Source organism: Stegostoma tigrinum, chromosome 27, assembly GCF_030684315.1.
Source record: "Stegostoma tigrinum isolate sSteTig4 chromosome 27, sSteTig4.hap1, whole genome shotgun sequence".
NCBI classification, from domain to species: Eukaryota; Metazoa; Chordata; class Chondrichthyes; order Orectolobiformes; family Stegostomatidae; genus Stegostoma; species Stegostoma tigrinum.
The window spans coordinates 25080692-25097843 of NC_081380.1; the positions used below are offsets into that span (position 1 = coordinate 25080692).

Genomic DNA, 17152 nt, shown 5'->3' on the forward strand with positions numbered 1-17152 from the left:
TAGCCAGGCATTACTCATCATGGTTTGTTCACCGTAGGGTACAAAAATAATGATTGGATTGAGTATACCATGTTTATATGGCTAGTTGGACTTTTTCCACTTGTAGTTGCAGTTATTCTCAGATTGGTATGTTTTAACAGGATACGAAAAAGTGCAAGATTCATGTACTTATCTTGGTACTTCACGGAGGAAGTATTCTGGACACAGGAGGAGGAGACCAAAGCTCCAAGGCAGCTGACGTTAATACTTTTCAGTCAGTTCTTGAAAAAGTCACCAGGGCCCATTTTCCAGCAGCTCTGGGACATTTCCTCATCAAACCTGTTCCCTGCCCTCCCATCTGCTCTGAGGCATTTTCACTGGTTTCTAAGTAAGTACCTCAAGATATATTTAAATACAGCATTTTATGCCATGTTGAGTCTACTTATAAATGACAGGTGCTATTTTTCAATCGCGGTGTCTAGGGGGCTGTTTTGAATCTTTTATCGGACACACGTGGAAAAATCTCAGATCTGTTGTAACTTTGTTGTTTGTTTTTTTGTTTAATCGATTCTCCTCATTATATTTAAAGAGATTTTTCTTTAGGTGGCCTCTTAAGTGACATTTGGGTGACCTCGAGCAAATCGAGCTTGTAGGTGGGATAAGATGAAAAGAAATGAAGGGTCACCTGAGAGGGTTTCTAGCTCGCAGAAAGAATCAGCACGTTGTATATTATTATTGAGCAGGGACTTGAATTCAATTTACAGCTTCCATGTTACCGTACAATATTTCAATGTGTCAGAATGCTTTGGTAAGCAGAGAAACTGGCCAAAAACAAAGGAATAAAATAACCAAAATTTTGCTTGAATTTTGACCTGCAGGATCACTGAATGAAAGATGGGTGACCTTTAGCAGATTCCTTGGAGTGTTCTTCTGGTGGCTACACTGCTCCTGAGCTGGACTGTTTTCCCACACCTCCACCTCCCTTTCTCTCGACATTTCTTCCCTTAAAACCTACCTCAGTGCCTATGCTAGTGTGACCTATGCCGTGTTTATGAGGCTCAATGCCAAATTCTGTTTGCCAACACTGCTGTGAAATAACTTGAGATGCTTTACTCTGTCAAGGGCACTATATAAATACAATTTATTGTTGAATTAGTCACTGCCAATGACTTTAATAGTCTTATAAGCTGGAACCACAACTATGCTCCTGACCTTTAACTACAGTATATGTGAACAGTAAGAAATAACAGCCCATTACATAATACAACTACCCTCACTATTCCATTCCTACATTGATGTCAAAGTTCTTATAAGAAGTTATCTTTTTGATGCTCCCTTTGATGTGAAATACTGATGAAAATTGTGAATATTTTGTTTTCAGTCCCATTTGAATTTATATTTAGTTTTATTGACAAGTTGTCATGCATGTGTCCAGCTTGCTTTAGACTGAGAAAAAAAATTAAACTGATGACTGGATTCAGGAGTGTTCCCAGCTGACTAACATTTTATTTCAGCTACAATCCAGTTTGATCAGGCTCAGAATTAATTTATTCAAACAATCAAAGGGCTGATTCTTATGATTCTTTTGGGTAACTCTTTGTTGCATAATGTTTTTGGGAAGGTTTCTCACTATGAGGCCTAGTGTGTTTTCTCATTATAAGTTCGCAAAGTCACTGCATTGATTATCTAGCCCATCCCTGTGGCCTGTCTCACATCTGGTTTCCACCTTTTTTGCATGTGCCCTTCCTTGATCAACTCACCACTCAGTGGATACCTGCCCAAAGACTGCATCTCTTGCACCTGTGCCATCTTCAAAATGCCACAGTGCACCCAGATAAGCATGGGCATTCTGAAGCTGTCTTGCTCATTGATGGGCAAAATTGGAACATGGTGGAGATGGGGAAGATGGCAACGTAATTCTCTTGACAGGAACCTGGAGATCCTGGTGAAGAGTTCGGTGCCAGGGAGCCCTGTTCCTCGGGTCTAGTGGAGGACCCTGGCAACCTGGTCTGAGGTTGCCACTCGAGTCAGTGCCATCTTCAGGGAGCAGAGGAGCAGATGAAGAATGCACAGAGAAGGTCAATGACTTTCTCCAATCTGCTAGCTGCCACGATCATCTCTCTGCCACTTGACATTCAATCAATGTCTGCCACCCATCTCTCTCCAAATTTCATGCTCCTTCACCCACACTGTTGTCTGCAGTACATTCCCTCACCTACTCCTACCCCTCACTAACTCTACATGCCCTTCATGCTGCCTCTGCAGTCCTTTGGGACACCTCATCACCTAACCTTCTCACCTCCAGCTCTAATCGCTGTCCTACTGAATACAGGGTCAGGGGTCCTGACAGCTGAGTCTTCACCCGAAATGAGGAGGGTATCCTGGCCCTCACAGGAGAAACCATTCCTGTGCGAAAGTCAAGAATTCCATGTCCTGCCAAAGGTGTAAGTCCCACTCCCCTACTAACTCAGTTGCCAGTCTCAATCATTGCAACCACTGGCCGTGACACCTTCATGACCGTCTGTCTTGCGGGTTCTCTGGGTGCCTCAACAGAGTCTGTGGAGAGGGGGCTGAGTGTGGAAGAACCTCCCTCCTGTACCTCGGAATACGACAGTGTCGAGGCTTTAGAGGAAGTATCAGTAAGGCAGTGTCCTGCACTCCCAGCTGCCCAGGTACAGACACCTTGGTGGGCACAGTAGAGACAGAGAGTGGGGGTACACAAACTGGTGAGCATCTCACTGTAACAGCTCCCCGCATGACTATGGAAGAAACACCCCAGGCAGCTGTCATTTGGAGGGCTATTGGAGACCAGGCACCCGCTCACCCCCAGCAGGAAAGACCCTGTAGCATTAACAGGGTGGAGCAGGAGCAACTGACAAGGATGTAGGAGTCCAAGGCCTTCATTGCCTAGAATCTGTGTGCAGCGGTTCATGTGACCATCTGCCACCCTCCATACCCAGATTGGCAGCTGCCCTGAAGAACCAGGGCCCAGTGTGTCAGGGGCTGCTGGAGAGGTACCAGCATCTATAGCCCTACCCATATTACTCCGGACCAAAGACATGATGACAGGGGTCAGGGAATTTGGTGCAGATTCCAGGAGCCCCTTCCTCAGGTGGAGACTAGGTGGTGTCAGGAGGCACCAGCTGAAAGTGGAACCACACACCAACAAACTCCTCCACACTTTCGTCTCGGGACAATTCACACAACACCTGGTTATAATCCAACAGGCTTATTTGAAGGCACAAGCTTTGAGAGTCTCTCTGTTTCTTCAGGTAGCAGTGAGAGAGGTCACACCAGACACAGAATTTATAAGCAAAAGATCAAAAGATCATAGAACTGATGCGAATGTGTTGAACAAACCTAAGATGGCTGTTAAATCTTTAATCAGTAGAAAGGACCCTTTAAATACATTCGCATCAGTTGTATGACCCCATGATTTTTTGCTTATAAATTCTGTGTCTGATGCCACCTCTCTCACTGACACCTGAAGAAGGAGCGAGACTGTGTGAAAGCTTGTGTCTTCAAGTACACCTGTTGGGCTATAACCTGCTTGATGCTCTCCATGACCTACTGTGCCCAGATCCCCTGACTGATGAGTGCCTCCTTGGACTTCATTGATAACTGCACCCCATAGAGTTGGAACTTGGTTGCCTGCGTACTGCACATGCAGTGCATTTGTCACAGACGCTTGCACCATGTACCAACAGAGTGAGATTGACATAGTACACCGCTGTACACTAAGATGTGTGTCCCTCGATTGAGCACCGCTCAGCAGCAAAACAAGCTGCCTACTTTATTGACTACACTGACTGGGAAACCACAGTACAGCAAGACCAGGCAGGTAGATTGTAAGCAATCAGATAAGTGTTAGATGAGCAAAAGCTAAGGAATCAAGTGACTGTTCCTCAAATGCAGCCTGGTGCATCCTGTGCCCCTGAACTCAAAGTTCCCCCACTGCACAGTTTCAGTGCTCACTGCTGGTGTGCCCCGCAATGCAAGTCTGTGCTTCCAGAGGGCACTGCCAAGGAATAGTAAAGGTGCCAGGCTGGTCTTGATGGATTAGCAGTTAGTGCTGCAGTGTGATCAGGGAGCAGGAGTGTGTTTGGCGGGTGCCTGCGGATTGTGTTGTAAGATGATGTTAGCCAGTGACCAAGATGGCGAGGGTGATGGTTTGGAACAGGTGGCAAGCTGCATCCATATGGTACCCCAAAACCAGTCCAACCTGTCTCTGCCTCCCTAACCGGTTCTTCCTCTCACCCATCCCTTCCTCCCACCCCAAGCCGCACCCCCAGCTACCTACTAACCTCATCCCACCTGCTTGACCTGTCCGTCTTCCCTGGACTGACCTATCCCCTCCCTACCTCCCCACCCACACCTTCTCCACCTATCTTCTTTACTCTCCATCTTCGGTCCGCCTCCCCCTCTCTCCCTATTTATTCCAGTTCCCTCCCCCCATCCCCCTCTCTGATGAAGGGTCTAGGCCCGAAACGTCAGCTTTTGTGCTCCTGAGATGCTGCTTGGCCTGCTGTGTTCATCCAGCCTCACATTTTATTATCTTGGAATCTCCAGCATCTGCAGTTCCCATTATCTCTCTCTCCATATGGTACCTGCTCTGGTTTCCATGTTGTGGTTTCCTGACAAGTAGCTTGTTTCATGAGTTGGATAAGATGGGACTCTGAATATGAAAAGGTGAGTAATGGCATCAACAAGGCAACATTCAATAATAACCAGCAGTCAGTATGTCACTGCTGCGTAGCAAGAAGCTCACTGCATTGGTCATGAAATTTGTCAAAGCTGAAATGAACTTTTCTCCATGTTGAGCTGGTCCAAGCTGCATTTGTGGCTCAATTCTACCACATATCTCACTGTAGCCCAAGTTGTTCAGATCCCTAAAGCACTACACCCAGTGTTTCTGAAATTGTGGACCAGCTACAAGTAAACATTGTCTGCAGTATGTTGATCCTTCTAATTTTATGGTTTCTTCTACCTTGCTGGTCAGGTTAAGAGGGTGATAATGTTGTCATAATGTCACTGGACTAGTCAGCCAGCAGCTCAGGCTCATGCTGTTGGGATATGGGTTCAATTCCACACAATGGGATTGGAGTTCAATTGATAAATAATCTGAAATTGGAAGCAAGTCTCAATAATTATGATCATGAAATGCCCAACAATTTAAAAAACCCATCTGGTTCACTAGCATCCTTTAGGGAAGGAAATACACCAGGTTTACCTGGCTTGGTTGATGTGGGACTCCAGACTCTCAGCAATGCAGATCACTCTTAACTGCTTTCTGAAATGGCTAATCGTGCATCTGATTTCAAGGGCAATTAGGGATTGGCAACAAATACTGGTCCTGTCAGTGATGCCAATATCCTATTAAAGAATTTTTTAAAAAGCGTCTCAGCACAAAAATCAAGAAATATTTATGCATGGAGAAGTGTTTGAAAGCTATGAATTAAACCTACATAGTGCACTTTTAAAATGTTCATTTACGCAGGGATTAGGTAGCCTTTTCATTTCAGCTTCATCTGACAATCACATCTTTCCATTCAGGTGTTTTATCTGCACTTTGTCATGGAGACTTTGGTAGAAATCTTGAACTCTCACCCTCACACACCCAGGAGCTGTGGATATGGGGAAATATTTTGGACTTTTGAGAGGAAGATTGACTGAATTTTGTTAGTTTTGGTGTTAAGGGATGCAGAGCTATGAAGTAAACATGCACTTGAGAAACATACCAGCCATAATTGAATTTAAGGCTGGAGCTGGTTGAAGGTGTGAAAGGTTAATTCCTGACCCAAATCATCATTAGTGTATTGGGCACAGGACTGGCAGATGGGAATAGGCCAGGGCCCAGTAACCACTGTTGGGGGCCTGCAGTGCCTTCGTTGAGATTGATGTTCTTGAATTGGGAGTAGGGCAACCGTGTTTGGTTCAGTTCCTGTGCCAGGAGCATGTCGGGCCTCTGTTCTTGCCCCTGGTTAGGTGCCTAGTCTCTAAGTGTAAGTATAAAGCTTTAGCGAATACAGAACTAACGAGGATCAATTCTTCTACCAGAAAAAGCATTCAGTGCCTTTATGTTTGAAAATAAATGTACATTTTTTTTCTAATCAACCTTTTCTACACACCACTGGGATTTGAAACATAGCCCAGAGGTGTGGACATTACTGCTTTGACACAAAGAGCCCTGTATTTTATTTAGTTTGTGCCAATGTCAAAATGTAGTGTTTTATAAACATGTAACAGGAAAATAATAGTGTTTGAGGATAACATTATTACATTTGAAGGTTTCACCATTTTTAGGATTAAACTGAATGCCTTTCAGCGATGATAAAGTGAAATTAATATGTCGGTTCAGAAAGTCTGCCTTGACAAGCTGCAGGTGTTAAGTGTTAAGAACTGAAGTACTGCCTAATACACATGAAATTCCTGAATGGTTTTGCCTTAAGACAGGTTTTTAAAAAGCTTATTTCACAGATTTTGCTAGCAATGCTCACAGCCATTAATTGTCCTCCACCCTAATTGCCCTCGATCTGAATGACTTGCTAGGGCAATTTCAGAGGGCAGTTAAGAGTCAACCATATTGAAGTGAACTGGGATCACATGTAGATCAGATCAAGTAATGACAGCAGATTTCTTTCCCTGGTAGAATTTGGTGATCCAGATGGGATTTTACGTCAATCAATGACAGTTTCCTGGTCATCATTGTTGAGACTAGCTTTAAATTCCAGACTTTATTAATGAACTTAAATTTCAACAACTGCCTTGTGGAATTTGAAACCCTGTCTGCACATGATCTCCTAGATCTCTGTCTCTGGATGAACAGTCCAGTGACATTGCCATCTTCCCTAATTACAAGAGCAAAGGCTGCACAGTTTATAAATGTGCATGAGATCTTTGGTGCCAAAATAATTAGAAACAAAATGTATTTCTCTCCTGTCTGGTTTCTGCACTTTATGGTTCTATGCAGAAGGAGACTAGAAATAGCTTCTGAAATCTTTAATTCCATATGGGTAAGGAGAGTTTTAGATAGAATCACTGCATGTTCCCTTGTCTGTACATATTTTCTGCTGATTCTTCCAAGTATGCGACTTTGCTTTCACTGAGCTATTTTTAGAACCGAGCACTGTTAAGAACAACAGGATCATTGCTAAGTTTTGAATATAATGAGGCCTAAGTGTTAATGAGCCTGACAGCTGCCAGTAAATCTGCACAGATAGAGATTAAAAAGGGAAAATAAAGAGTGGTTTAAATCTGAGATAAAAACAAATGCTAGAAATATTCAACAGGAATCTCGGCACCTTAAGAGATGAGAAATGTTAATGTTTTAGGTTAATGCATTTGATCACGGACCCTGCAAGAGAGTGCTAACTCTCAACATTTTTTTTATTGACTTTGGTGTCTGTATTCTGATATTTTTGTAAAGTAATGAATTTTGTAAAGTTGGGTTTTAAGCTGGAAGGCATTTTGAAAATTTAAATGATATTGCTCAGTCTCAGTCCCCTCGTTTCATCAACTCTTTCTTATGGTTTCATGGTTGCTATTCGGCCCTTCGTACATCACCAAAGTAACCAAATGTAAGACTCAATGTTGAGTGCTAGCATGTTATTCTGTTACAAGAGGACATCACATGCAGCCCTAATTCTCTCCTGAACCACCAACTGTTGTGCAATTCTAGCAAGGATTGAGGGATAATGATATGGTACAAGTGCGCTTTCTGTTTTTTTTTCCTCCTCTGGTCCATCTCGGCTGTTCAGTATTTTCACCATCTAGCTTCTGACTATAGAGCAACTTGCAGAAAGTCACAGTTTGATGTTTGAATAAGTTTCATCTTGGTGTTTGCCAGTATTTTCAGGAATACATACTATTTTATGGTAAAATCCCATCCAGAGAATGTATAGGCATTCCCAGAAATAGCAAACACAAAAATGTTAAATATTATTTGCGATTGCAAGTATAAACTCAGCAGGAGAGTGAATTGTTTCTGTTCATATAAATGGATTGTATCAAATGTTTTCTTTAAAGAAACAATTGCAAATAGATATTTATTTTCTATAATTTAAATGTGGAATTCCATAGAACCAGGATCAAATGTACATGGACCAGAGGGAGAGGTGAATTATATTATTTTTACTGCTCAACTATTCTGTCCATAACAGAGGTGGTTTTTAATGTTCTTTTCCTATCCACCGTTTTCTTTTAATAACCTATTTTAATAATTCAGTGGGGTATTTCCCCAAACCCTGTTTATGAAGTCCAGTTTGAAAATAACCCACAATAATTTATTTAGAGTTAAAATAGTGTAGGGTTTAATACTGTAGTCATGCCCAAAGGGAATTACACAACGCAAATTTACACACACATATGCAGGACAGTTACAGTAGTGTAATGGGGACAGTAAATTATTGAAATCCAGTCACACAGGTGTATGGGAAACCATTTTCCTTTCTACTCATCTGAATTTAGGTAACTCTGATATCGTCATGGCTACAATGGTTCACTGGCTGTGATATCAGCATTGTTATAAACATTGGTACTTGGTTGGACCCTGTTATTATCCTAAAACCAAGTTAACTATGAAATACTGCCAGCGTCAGGGTAACCGGACCTGAACTGATATCTAAGTGTGGGGCTGCCTGAATACAGCAGGCCAAGCAGCATCTGAGGAGCACAAAAGCTGACGTTTCGGGCCTAGACCCTTCATCAGAAAAATCATCCAGCCCCACACTTTGTTATCTTGGATTCTCCAGCATCTGCAGTTCCCATTATCACTGAACTGATAACTGATTTTTTTTCTTCACAAATGCCGCCAGACCTGCTGAGCTTTTCCAGAAACTTCTGTTTTTGTTCCTGATTTACAGCACCTGCAGTTCTTTCAGTTTTTTTCCAAAGATTATGCATTCATTTATTAATCAGTTTGCTCTTTATGAGCTTTCATTGGGTTCTGTAGCGCATTGAAAATAAAGATAATGCAGACGAAGAGTTTCATACAGATTTTGTACGCCTGTGCTTCCAAAGCCTTGATTTGTAATACCTTGCATTTAGATTTTGATTTGTAAACATTTTGGATAATGCCCAATTTATGCAGCAGTGTGTCAACCAATCTTGTGCTTATTGTGAATGATGTTTTTTACTTCATGGTAAACAGACTCTCTGGGATGCCAAAGCATGCAATGATTATAGAATCTTCTATTCAGGCAAACATCTCTCCAGAGTTGATTTTTTAACTTGCTACCCAGGTTGTGTTATTGGTCAACAATCCATTACTAAAACTATCTGATTTTCACGTTTATTTGAAGGGTGAAAGACTATCTTTTTCTCTTGTAATTTTTCTTAGAATTTACCACTGGCAATGAAAATGATTATAAGAAGGAGTCGTATGTAAACCTTATGTTTTCTCTTCATTTCATGCAAAACCCTTGAAAACATTAATGTGTCTTTCTGCAGGCAGGAGTGTTTACAGCTTTATGATTGTCAGTCTGCTCTTTTGAAATCATCCTACAAAGTACACTCCATTGTCCCAGCATTTTCAATGCTGCTTTCAATATTGTTTTGAGTTCAAAATAATGTTGGCACTGCACATTCACATTTTTGTGTACCATGCAAATGCCATTTTAGTAAGGCAAATAGTGCTGATACATGTCATGTGTACCAGAAGGATTTGGTTATGTGACATCTTGTGAAGAACTTAGTTTATGAAAGTTTCACTTTAAGGGTTCTACTGAGATCATCCTCTCAGATGTGGGCTCCTTCTGGCTCCGTGGTCTGCTGCGTGTGAGGGAGACTGAGCAGAGGTGACATAGAGAAGGAGGGGATATCCATCCTGGCTCTTCAGAGGGCAGTTCCTCCTTGCTGCTTCAGCAAGAATCAATCTATGTTATGTTGCAGAGAATGCTGGAGAAACTCAGCAGGTCTAGCATCATCTATGGAGAGAAAAATTGAAATAACATTAAGAGTCCAATGTGACTGTTCTTTAGAAGAGTGATGTATTATGTTGCTGTTTGTCTAAGAAGTTGTTCATTGAAATCTGCACCTTGAAGAGGGTAAGAATAGTATTGCTGTTGGCTGTGAAGGACACCATGATCCTGAAATTCCTCAAATTGGGCCTTTCCAAGCAAACACAGACAATCTTTCATTCACTGATATGCAAGGATGATCAGTACATTGGCTGTAAAGAGAGTGAGATACACCATCTGTTTTACAGAGAAAGTCAGATGGAGTGGTGCCAGGACAGCAGGCTTCCCTGTATATCAGATGCCATCAATACCAGACACATTGTTCTGTGGGCACTGTATTTAAAGCCAGGGTGCATTCCAATCACAAAGAGTTTGATTGACAAGAGTTGACTGCCATGGTGACAGGCAGGAAAGTGGAATTCAGGTCACCATCAGGTTAGCTCACTGGGCAATAAATGTTGGGCTCATTTGACTGCGATACCAGTAGACACAACTCCAATTCTCCGTTTAACAGTCCCACATCTTGCAATCTAGGGCAAAAATTAAGTGTCTTGTTTACACGTATTTACTCTCAGCATAGATGACCTATTTTCTGCTTTTCACATCAACTATTAACACCTATCTTGTATTTGTATGTCTCGTCTACTCCATTGTCACTGCCTTTTGGTTTTTTGGCTCAGGTGTCCACTCCATCTGTTTCACTTGCTCTTCCTCCCACTTTGTCAACAGCGTAAACACCATCGTTTTCCAGCCTCTCTGCTCAGAAGAAGAGTCACACCGAAATCAACATCAGTTTTGCTTCTGTTTCCACAGGTCCTGCAAGACATACAGAATTTCTCCAGCACATTGTTTTAATGTCAAATTTTCAACACCTGTAGAATTTTACTTTTATCAGAATTAATTTTGTTTTGAGGGGGTCATAAAATTTCTTTGAGGACTCTCTTATTTTCTACTTATTGGTTTTCAGGGTCACATATTGCATTTTCACTAGCTCATTTATTGGGTAATAAGTGCCTCTGTATTTTTAAAGATGAGGTATGGCATGTTGTTGTGACCCAAGGGTAGTAAGCCAAACCAAATCCAACATTATCACTAGATTCCTAACACAGTGAATTAAAATATGCAAATACCCTCAAAATCACTCATTGTTCCTAATCAGATTTTACAAACAACAGATCTTGGAAATCAAGTTTATAACTTAAACAAAAAATTAACAATTTGTTGTCAATAATGTAATTTTAGCAGTACACAGATAAACTACAGGCGATCTAATTAATATCTATGATCCAAGTTCAAACTCCTTTGCATATAAACCCCTCATTGCATGCACAAAGAGATAGACAGGCACAATTAAAGAATACATTTATAAAGAAAATGAAAGAATCACGATCTTCAGTTTGATAACCATTTCAATGATGAATACTGAGCTTTCATGAAATCTTTTAATGATGGGTTGCATTTCAGGTATATAGGACTGTCTATCTTGCTTGAAATTCAAAGTCACCAGCCAATGAAAACAGCTTCTTAAGGCCTCTTAGCGGTAGTAAGATCTGCCGATGCTGGAGTCAGAGATGAGTGTTTTTCTTTCTGAGGAAGGGGCTCGACCCAAAATGTCATCTTTTCTGCTCCTCTGATGCTGTCTGACCTGCTGTGTTCCTCCAGCTCCACACTTTGTGATGTCTTCAGTCCTCTAGATTTTTTTAACTTATTTCTTACAGACAGTGGTTCTTTTCTCAGAACTTTAAACAAATTGATGACTGGAGAATAACCAGAGAAAACAAAAAAATAACAGGCTTTCAGTCTGGCAGATCCTAAAATTAAAAATTTGCCCTCCACCCAAAAACCCAATGAGAATCAGTGTGCTCCTTGTTTTTTGTTCCTCTTCTTTTGTTTTCAACACATGCTGTGATTGGCTAATCACTATTGACCCTCCCTTGATTGATTGATTAACGTCCAATCAGTTGCCTCAGCACAACAACAGCTTGGTGCTGAAAGAAAGAAAGTGTCAATGCTAGAATCCAAGGTGGACAAACAGCAAGCCAGACAGTATCTGGAGGAAAGGAAAAGTCAATGCTTTGAGTGTTACCCTCTTTCAGGACTGGATGTGGGGAGTATGGGGACCTGCAGAAAGAGTCGGGGAAGGGTGGTAGCAGAATAGGTGGACACTGACAGTAGGTACATCATCTGCAGTATTCTTACAGCAATAATGATCCTGTATTATCTTTCCGGCCCAGCTGGTGATCAAAGTTCAATTCTGAACTTCAACTTACAGTTCTGAACCAAAAATCAGAAAAATGAAAGAAAAATAGTGATGGTCTCCGTAATATCGGACTTCTACAGAATTATATTTACCCAAATTTATCAATATCCTTAATAACAATAACCCCTACATTAAATATAAAGCCACAAAACACAAGGATGTCATCAATTCCTGAGAACTAAATTGGCACAAGGCAGCGATTACATTCTAACAAAATAGTTACTTTTCAAAATAGCCTTCCATTCCAAAAACCGTCCTCACTCTTCACACAACTTCTGCAAACTGGTGACGTCACAACTAATGTATTTTCATCACGTAAACACAAAGCTTGAATATTTTAATTAGGCAGCTACTACCATGCATCTCTGGTTGAAATTCATTCACTTTGTAGTGTCGAATGTGAGTGTTGGGGAGAAGAAAAGATACATTTTCTCAAAACTTTTCATCTCGCACTTATTAGGCCAATTTGCAAGAAATACCAAAGTAAAGGGAAAAGAACATTTGCACTGGATGAGAGGAGATTGCTGATTTTTTTCTTTGGCAAGTGGTCTCTGGTAGAGGTTTTTGCATGGAAAAATGTTAACTAATATTTCAAGTTAAATGACAGGTTGACTATGGCTAGCCAAGGCATTGCTCTGAGAAATAAACCAGAAAATGAGTGCTACCTATTTTCTTGACTTGAAACAAACACAGTATACATATGAGTTTTTCTTTCTCTCCACAAAGAGCAGGGCATTATGTATTATTTTGTAGCTTGCAATAGACGTAGAATCCTTCCAGTGTGGAAAGAAGCCCTTCACCCCAACAAGTCAACAACGAACTTCAGAGCGTCTCACTCAGACCCATCCAACTCTAACCTACCTAACCTACACATCCCTGAACACTATGGGCAATTTAGCATGGCCAATCCAGCTAGCCTGCACATCTTTGGGCTGTGGGTAGAAACCCACGCAGACACAGGTTAAATGTGCAAACTCCACACTGACAGTCACCCAAATCGAACCAGGGTTGCTGGTGCTGTGAGGCAGCAGTGCCACCCCAGTACAGATTAGTATCCCATACCGTGAGCCTAACTGACAGTGTTGAATTGGTTCTCAGCATAATCCGACATAGTCCAGATCGTGAGGCAAATTCATTCACATCTAATGTAGGACAATGTGTTATGAGCTTTGCAAGTGTGTGTTGACCGGGTGCAATCAGTACTTTGCTTGTTGCAAATAGGCAAAGGAGTATCTGACAATCATTGGAATGTAAATCTACACATGTAACATTACACTGGCAATACTGCCCATGCATCGTCTGACATTGCAGAGGAGATTTATCAGGATGTTGCCTGGTATGGAGGGAAGGTCTAATGAGGAAAGGCGAAGGCTGTTTTTGTTGGAGAGAAGAAGGTTAAGAGGTTACTTAATAGAGACATACAAGATGATCAGAGAATTAGATACAGTGGGCAGTGAGAGCCTTTTTCCTCTGATGGTAATGGCTAGCACAAGGGGACGTTGCTTTAAATTGAGGGGTGATAGATATTGAACAGATGTCAGAGATAGGTTCTTTACTCAGAGTTGTAAGGGCGTGGAATGCCCTGCCTGCAACAGTAGTAGACTCACCAACTTTAAGGGCATTTAAATGGTCATTGGATAAACATATGATAATGGAATAGTATATGTTAGTTGGGCTTCAGATTGGTTTCACAGGTCGGCGCAACATCGAGGGCTGAAGGACCTGTGCTGCGCTGTCATGTTCAATGTTCTCTGTTCAGGCCAGGGCTAGGCCCAGGGAGATAAGACTTAACATATGAACTTTTCCCTTTTTCTTTTGGATAAGGGCATGAAGATCTTGAAGGGTGGCACGGTGTCTCAGTGGTTAGCACTGCTGCCTCACAGCGCCAGGGACCCACATTCAATTCCAGCCTCGGGCAACTGCCTGTGTGGAGTTTGCACGATCTCCCCGTGTCTGCATTGGGTTTCCTCTGGGTGTTCTCATTTCCTCCCACAGTCCAAAAGATGTGCAGGTTAGTTGGATTGGCCATGCTAAATTACCCATAGTGTTCAGGGATGTGTAGATTAGGTGGGTTTGAGGGATGGGTCTGGATGGGATGCTCTGAGGGTCAGTGTGGACTTGTTGGGCCAAGGCCTGTAGGGATTCCATGTTCTGGGGATGTTCTCCTTTTCCTTTTGTTTTGTTTTAAATTCTGGTTTGGTATTTCAAAATGGCACCAGGAAATGGTGATTTTGTACATTTTTCACTGTGTTCCTGTACTTGAGTACATGTGACGATAAAGTCTAATTCCAATTTGAATTCCATACCCCATGATGCCTCTTGCCTGATGCTAACCCATTCCTGCTATCTCGTCACATTTAGAAGAGGTTCCCACTGCCTGGATTAGGCTGGTATTCTGAGTACCCACATTAAAAGCCGATTTGCACCAGAACAAGTGCTGCCAATCTAGAGCTGCCCCTGCATAGGAATAAATATTTGTCCCAGTCAAGGCAGAGGATGGGAATTGTTGCAGCCTACTTTGCAGAAATCTACCTGGTAGTCCTTGGGCGGGGCGGGGGGGGGGGGCGGTTGTTGATGTGGTACAGGGCAGTGACATTCTCTTGCCCCAGGACCAATAGAGAGAGTGGAACGTCATCACGTCCTGCCAGGCTGGCCCGAGGTTGCCACCTAGGTCATTGCAGTCACATCCATCTAGAGGAATGCTCACCAATGAAGGAAGATTAATTGCCCAAGGGAAGTGCCACCACCTTCTCTTTGCTACCTCACACTCACTTCATCTCTGCTACAGCACCAGCATCCCGCACAGGCTCATCTTCATCACCTCTGACTATTACATGCCACAACTTTCTTCACTCATTATCAGCCCCATCCCGATCGCACATTCTATTAACTCTGCATGGCCTCTATGCTGCCTACTCATTCACCCGGGACGCTTCACCTGCTTGCACCAGCATCAACAGCAGTGCCATCCCTTTTGTCTTGCACAATCACCTCACTCCCCCTCATTCCAGCAGAAAACAGACCACGCAATATGGTAGAAAGAGCCAAATCAGGCTCCCTCCCTTATGAGACCCGCTGACAAGTGTGATATGCTACCTGGCTTTGTGTCAGCACTAAATCATGAGGCAAGACAGCAGTAGTGTTAGCCTGGTAGCTGTGGCTGAAGGGGGAAGGGCACGAAATGGCCAGACAAGGCAAGCATGGAATGCTGTGAATATTCAGGTAGACTTCAGGTGAGCGAGCACACGAGCAGCCCTGGGATGCAGCCTGGTCCAATCCTGTGAGCTAGCTGCCTGCCCCAGATTGCAGAATGCTTTGCAACTGAGAGGTGCTGGTTGTGCAACTTCAAAGTGCAGAAGTGTCTTGCAAAAGCATCAGCAAGATGGCGTGACAGATGCCAGTGCCTGTTTTCCAGGGTTGAGGTTGGTAGATGGGGTTGAGTGTGGCAGGTACCTTTGGTGAGCTGGAGTCACCAGGTGCCTGCTCTGACTTCCACATCAGCAATATCTTGCCGTTCACAAGTGAGAATCTTACCTTGACAGCAGGAACTCGGTAGATGCAACAAGTTGCTCTCAAAGTCAAGAAAGGCCTCAGCAAACTTCTGCTGTGTTTCTGTCAGATTTCTTGCCACAGCCTATGTCATCTAGATCTCCTAACATCCTGCCCTGTGTTTTTAGCAGAAGATTCGCTGACTGCTATGACTAAAGGCTTAAGCATTCCTTAGGGAGAAGCAGAATTTTTAAAAATGTGGTAGAAGTGTTTTCTTCACCACTTCAGTTGCAAAGGCTAGAGTGGTTTTGCATTGGCAATGTTGGTAAAGTATACTTGTGTATGTCAAAGTTGACTCAAGTCTCCAGTTCCCCATAACTTGCCTTAATCCCTGTTGAATGACAAGGGGAGGAGATTTTTTCAGACCAGTTGGACTGCAAACTATGATGTACATGCTTGGAGCGCCTATGACAGTCAGTTAAATGGTAGAAGCTTAGAGACCAATTGCCAGCTCACCTTTTGGTTTTGGCTAGACAAGGGCAAAGCAAGAAGACAGTTAAAACAAATTGGGAAATAACTGCTTTGATATTTTGGCAGTTTATTGAAATTACGCGAAGTAATTAGCTCTTGAGAAGGCATGAACCTGATTGAAGCTCAGGCTGAGAGCACTGATTAAAGTCTCAAAGCTGGATTTTGCATTTGAATCTTCAGCGTTCAGCTCCTGACTCTGCAAGTATAAATATCCTTCAGTGTCAGATTTAACCATTCCTGTTCTTATTCTAGGGACCATGCTAATAACTCTTATTCCCAACTTCAGGGCAGTACTTTGTGGACGCACAGGAGGGGATTTTTAACCTGCAAGCTGGCAGACAGAGCCCCTCACCTGAGGGAGTTAAAACAACAAAATCTGGTGTTGGATCGGGATCCTGGCAGACACTAAATGACTGATGGGCCAGCCCCACCTCTGCTAATATTCCATATCTTTCCCTCATGTTTTAAACTTTGTTCTTCTGCAAGGCGAGAGTGAGAAATGTGAGAAACTGACTATTTAGAGAAAATAGAAGGACAGCATTTGTTGAGAGTGATGCTGAGGAATGCATATGACATGGTAATTAGTTGGGTGTGAGGAACTGCCTTGAGAGGAGAATATGCTTGGAGATATCTCCAGATGTAGATGTTCTGAGGGGTTGTCTGCAGGTAATGTCTTGGTACTTGAGATACTCTCCTTTTTTTTTCTCTGCTCTGATGGGACAATTTCCCCTCCTCTGACCTTGCCTCTGTGAGCTCTGCTGCTGCTCATCTCCTCCTCGGCTTACTTTCACATCTCCCTGGTTTCAGGAGGCCCTTACATCCCACAGGATGATCTCCAGGTGATACTGGTCGAGGGTGAAATACCTTTCACTTAAAGCTCAACTTTGTACAAGTACTGCCTCTGTCTCGACAGTTACAGAGTGAATCCATTCTGATT

General features: G+C 42.6%; 1 protein-coding gene across 6 annotated transcripts in view; it reads left to right on the forward strand.

The window, feature by feature from the left end:
- Positions 1–17152, forward strand: part of pitpnm3 (PITPNM family member 3) — a 624224-nt gene that overhangs the window by 379287 nt on the left and 227785 nt on the right. For all 6 annotated transcript variants that reach the window (XM_048557117.2, XM_048557116.2, XM_048557121.2 and 3 more), the window contains one exon: positions 141–367. In XM_048557117.2, coding sequence (XP_048413074.1) covers positions 141–367 — 227 coding nt within the window. The remainder of the gene's footprint in view (positions 1–140; positions 368–17152) is intronic.